Genomic DNA, 5,549 nt, shown 5'->3' with positions numbered 1-5,549 from the left:
AGGGCTGGGCACCCCTAGAGTAAAGCCAGTCGCTGGGTGGGGAGGGGCTGCCCCAGCACAGTTTCTGCGAAGGAGAGGCCATGTGACTTTTTTTTTCTTTTTTTTCTTTATTTCATTTTCTTTTATACATCCAAGCACATTATTTAGCTTACAAAGTGAATATTTCAGTATGTGAACATTTCTCCCTAGTCCAGTTTTTAAAACTATAAAATATCTTCAACAGGTAATACCACATTTCTTTGTCCCATTAATGCTTTGCTTTCATGTTTTTTTTTCTAAATGTCAAGGGGGCAGGATGGGGCTCACTTAAGGTCATCTGGGTGCTGAAGGGGGAGAGCCCTTCTGCCTGGCTGGTTGCATTGCATGCTATTCAGAGTGTGGGGAGAGAAGCCCTGGAGTCTGGCCGTTCCACTTGGATACCTGAGGCTTTTGACTAAGAGCAGTTCTGGGCAGGGGACTGCAAGGAAAATGCTACTTACTAACATTATTTTGTTTATGAGAGCAAGAGCTTGGAGGAAGAGGAGGGTGAGAGACAGGTGTCCTCAGTAGAGTCTCACCTTGGTGGCGCCCTGCCTCAGCCCCCAGTTAGCCAGGACCGCAAACATACAGCCTGTGTGCCCTGGCCTCGTGTAGCGATGCCGTCCAACGGTGACACTGGTTGGGGCAGGTGCCAGCTAACATTAGGCAGTTACTAGTCGGGAACTATGCTAAGCAGTTTCCATCTAAGCTAACCCTCACCGCAGCCCTGTGAGCAGGGAATGATGACGCCGTCCTCTGACAGATGAGACCAAGGCACCACAGACCAAGGGGAAGGCTGACTTCGCAAGGTCAGAGCGAGTGAGCCCGAGCATGGACCCCCAAGTCCATGCTCTTCAGCCCTCCTCCTTCAACATCCCATGCGCTCAGGAGAGGGTCAGAGAGAAGACTGTGGCCTGCCATGGGCCAGGAGAGAACTTGGGCACAGACGAGTAGGAGGCCCAAGCTAAGCCATCTTAGGGTGGACCAGCAGTGGGCTGCACAGGGCCCTCAGTGCCAAGGACATGCCCTTCTGCTTGCCCCACCGTCATGGTAGGTGCTACAGGACACTCAGGAAGTGACTGAGGCCTGGCCTAGCTGGGGCGGGCTGTGCCTGCTCTGATGTCCATTTTTCTCGTCACCATTTTCTGTAGAATGACCACAGCTTTGTTCTGGCCATCCCCTCCTCAGGGCCTGTTTGGTATGAGATAGTTTGGAGCTGAAGCAGCTCCCCGTGACCCGCACATCACTGTTGCCTGGGGCCCACAACACACAGCTGTGACTCCCGCTGCCTGTGACCTGCAGCTGCAGTGTCGTAAGAGTTGACCCCTGTGTGCCAGGACCTCTGAAGCATTGCTGATGCATGTTTGTTTTGCAGGAAATGCTGCTTGGGCGATGGCCACTTCCAAACCTGATATTTTGATTATACTGTTACAGAAATTAGTGGAGGAAGGAAATGTGATGTACAAGGTGAGTGGTGTCCCCTTCTACCCTGTGGCATCTGACTCCTAGCAGCCACACTAAGACTGGCGTGGCTGAGCCGTGCTGAGCAGAGTATACGGAACTCACGGTCCTAGGAGTTCCAGGAGGGGTAACCTGGCCTTGTGCCCAGGCTTGTTTCATATCTTAAGGGTAGAAAGTTCCTTCTTGTGTCTGAGAACCATGAATCTGGAACTAGTCCTTGAGGCTGTTGCTGTGTCTTGTGCCTGAAGACACGGCATGAAGGAGAGCTGTCCAATCAGTTGACACATCCTGTAGGAGGTTCCTTAGCCTTTTGCACCCCTCGGGTTCAGAGCCCAGGCAGCGACTGAGTCATAAGACAACATGGGAAAGGAGCACCCAGGAGACATTTCCCAAAGAAAAGAACCATTTAATGTCTCAAGTCTGTACTATCTAATTATCAAAATTTATAAATGTCTAGAATTTGAAAGTGTTTCTAGGGATACTTAAGACAGTCAAGTAATATATAATATGTAATATATAATATGCGAGAGACTGATTTTTTTCAGTTTTCTCTTAGAAATGGAAATGTGAGTTCCAAAATATTGGTTTAGATCTGAGATCAGTGACACAGGCCAGATAATAAGTCCTTTAGGCATGGCAGACTATCTGGCCTGTGTCCCAACTCCCCGATTCTGCTGTGGGGAGGCCAGGGAATGGAAGTGTCTCAATAAAACTTTATTTGTAAACCCATGTAGCCGGCCAGGTTTGGCCTGCAAGGTTTGCCTATGTCTGGTTTAGATAGATCTCTAGGCCACTGATGCAGATTGCTATCCTTTCTGGATCTGTGATTAGAGAGAATTTAAAGACTATAGTAAAAAAAAAAAAAACCACTAGATTATGACCATTTTAATCCCTTTTACAATGAGCTGCTGTGCTGGCTACGTTTCAGGCTTTTTCCTTTTCTTTTTGTAAATAGCAACAAATAAACAGCCATATAGAAGCCCAGCAGGATTCCTGGCTTGGAGTCAGTTTGAAATTGAGTTGAGAGTGTGTACTGTTGGGGCTTTGAAGTGGTTTTAATATGGATTTTGGTAGGCAATTATGTCAGAAATACCAAGCCATTTTCAACAGGCCTCATACCTGCTGTGCAGCGGGAATGCCTGAGCAATTGGATTTCTTTAGCCTTGAAAATGATGTGTGGTGCTGTCCTGATTTGGAAAGCCCTCGCTTTAGTTGCCCTTAAAGGAAGAAATTACTATTCTGCAGCAAGCTCGAGGTTTGTCCACAAGGCTCTACTTGTCTTAGGAGCTGCATCATTTTTTCATCTGATTTCTATCACCCTTTGCATTCGAATACCTTCAGATGAGATACCATTGATGAAAACATTTTTGAAAATATACCCAAAAGATAATCTGTTGCATTAAGATGGATAGGTGTCAGTTTGGCAGTTATAAACACCTCTCATCGTAAGACCGTCCTCGTATGTGGGAAGCCACAGGCTGCAGGTGCAGGTGAGGACAGGGAGGCCGCACGTGTTCAGACCAGCCAGCATCCCAGCTCCTAGCGGGCCTTACTCGTTCGGATACTCCCCGCATTCTGTAATGGCTTTGTGCGGGGAACAGCCATCACAAGGGTCTCTGGCTGGGGATGCTTACCAGTTGAGAGCCTCTGAAAAAGGATGCATTTCTGTGATTTCGAATCCTAGAAAGGGAAGATGAAAGAGGCAGCCCAGAGGTACCAGTACGCCTTACGGAAGTTTCCTCGGGAAGGATTTGGAGAGGACATGAGACCTTTCAATGAACTAAGAGTTTCCCTCTATCTCAACTTGTCTCGATGTCGAAGAAAAACAAACGTAAGTCGTCCCATCATTGCGGGCCAGTCCTATAGCAGTAGAACTTTACCATGCGGGGAGGGCCAGATCCGGGCCTTGCTGTCTGACTTGTTAGCACCTTTGCGTGGTCCTGGGCTGTGAGCAGCTGCTTCTCTTGTTTGATCCTCCTGGGCTCGCTGTCACCACCCATCCCTCCAGGTGTGGGCGGGATGCACTGGGTGCAGTTTCCTCTGCCTCAGGGGTGGGAAGCAAAGGCAAACTGCCCCTGCAGGGATAAGCCTCATCTTCCCAAGTCACCCACCCCAGATACAGAGGGAAGTCCTGCACAGAGGTCTGTCCTCTGCCTGCCTCCTGCACGTTCCATTTACTCAGAGAGTCTATTCGGCCTGCCTCCTGCACGTTCCATTTACTCAGAGTCTCTGTTCATGACTAGTTCATTTATAACTAGTAGTAGTTAACTCATAGCTAATTATAACTAGTGGATTTCAGCATTTATTTTCCATTGTGTTTACCTTCATCCTTCTACCCTCGTCACTGGGGTCTGCCTTCCTGCTGGGCTCTGCTCCCAGGCGGGTCCTCCCTTGGGGTACCCCTGACCCCTGCCTCTTCTGCCACTACGGTTCCCGCTCCTGGGCTGTCAATTCCTGCTTCTCTGAGAACACTCAGAAGCTGTCATTAATCGCCTGACTTTGAACCAAACAAGCTGGCCAGGAAACCACCCTTTGCCCTAATCCTTCTCGTCATGGCCCAGCTCTACTGCCCCTTAGGGAGGACTCCCCGTCGTCAGGTGTCAGAGCTGCCTTTGACTCTTGTGCATTTCAATCTTGATACCAGGACTTTGGCCTGGCAGAAGAATTTGCTTCCAAGGCCCTGGAATTGAAACCCAAGTCCTATGAAGCCTTCTATGCCAGGGCAAGAGCGAAGAGGAATAGCAGGTATTGTCTGGGGTGACTAAGAGATGATGTTTCTTCTTTGGGATCAAACCTACTAGTTGAATTTGGGGAGGTTTATAAGGATTTCTGTGATTCTAGATGCCTTGTCCCCTCTGATTTCCAGCTTCCACAAGAGGTAGCTGGCATTCTCAGTGGCCTTCTGTTTTTGCCTGACATCTGTTCTCCCCAGCCCCAGCACCGACATCCTGAGCCGTTAAATTCCTAGTCCAGTCCCTGTGGCAGTGGAGCTGCCAGCCCGAGGCACTGAGCCGTGGAGCAGAGCAGGTGGTTCAGGACTAGCAACCAGCATTAGAGGAGGGCAGGAGGGCATGGCTACGGAGGCCCTGCAGCGCTGGCATCCTGGTGAAGTTGCTGGCCGCCCTCCAGCCCAGTCCATAGCCACTGCAGGGCCTGCAGCGGGGCTCGAGTTAGGATTCAGCTGCCGCTTAGCCGGTCATTCCGGACCCGTGAGGCATCCCGGCCCCCGTCTCTTTCTGACCACATGGCTGTCCTTTGCGAGCTGGCGGGCCAGGTCTGCAGGGCTGTGACTCTGTCTTGTGTTCCCACGAAGGCAGTTCGCGGCGGCCCTGGCTGACTTGCAGGAGGCGGTGACGCTCTGCCCCACCAACCAGGAAATCAAGAGGCTGCTGGCCCGCGTGGAGGAGGAGTGCAAGCAGCTGCAGCGGAGCCAGCAGCAGAGGCAGCAGGGCCCGCCGCCCTCCGCCAATGACTCGGACAACGAGGAGGACGCCCCGACCCCGGGGTTAGACGACCACTTCCACCTCGAGGAGGCGGAAGAGGAAGAGACTTCTCCGCTGGAAGAGCCCATTTCCCCGCCTCCCAGGTGCCACCCCGCGTCGGCTGCCCAGTCCCCTTACATCCGAAGTCTCCAAGAGGGGCTACAGCCCAAAGGCAGGCCGGCGTCGCCGCAGGGCCGCGCGGGAAAGCAGGCCCCCGCGGGAGGCCGTGGCCCGGCCGGGTGTGGTCCTGCAGCCCACCAGGCAGGCCCAGATCGTGAAAACCAGCCAGCACCTGGGCTCGGGCTCAGGCCCAGGCCCAGGCCCGGGCCCGGCGGGTGGGAGAAACGGTAGCATAAAAAGTCAGGTCCCTTCTCAGAACCCTCCACCGAGCCCCATGCCAGGAAGAGTCCCCACGGCACCTGCGGGGAGCAGAAACCATCACGTGGAGGGTGCTGGTACCTTCTCCGGGGCCCCCGGCTGTGGCCATTTTGGGGACCGGCTGGGCCCCAGCCAGAGCGTCCAGCTGCAGCGCAGTGAGAGCGGGTCTGCGTTTCCCTTGCCCAGCAAGATAAAAACTGCAGAGCGGCT

At 52.5% G+C, this 5,549-nt stretch overlaps 1 protein-coding gene across 1 annotated transcript in view; it reads left to right on the top strand.

Moving 5' to 3' along the window:
* TANC1 (tetratricopeptide repeat, ankyrin repeat and coiled-coil containing 1) overlaps nucleotides 1–5,549 on the top strand; it is a gene marked incomplete in the record, with an annotated part of 175,626 nt that overhangs the window by 169,018 nt on the left and 1,059 nt on the right. Inside the window, 4 exon segments of the mRNA XM_027768446.1 lie at nucleotides 1,394–1,485; nucleotides 3,164–3,310; nucleotides 4,124–4,224; nucleotides 4,793–5,549. Coding sequence (XP_027624247.1) covers nucleotides 1,394–1,485; nucleotides 3,164–3,310; nucleotides 4,124–4,224; nucleotides 4,793–5,312 — 860 coding nt within the window.

Source organism: Tupaia chinensis, unplaced genomic scaffold (genome assembly GCF_000334495.1).
Source record: "Tupaia chinensis unplaced genomic scaffold, TupChi_1.0 Scaffold146346_1, whole genome shotgun sequence".
Taxonomy (NCBI): Eukaryota; Metazoa; Chordata; class Mammalia; order Scandentia; family Tupaiidae; genus Tupaia; species Tupaia belangeri.
Note: the sequence above shows the minus strand (reverse complement) of the source record. Positions and strands in the feature narration are given on the sequence as shown.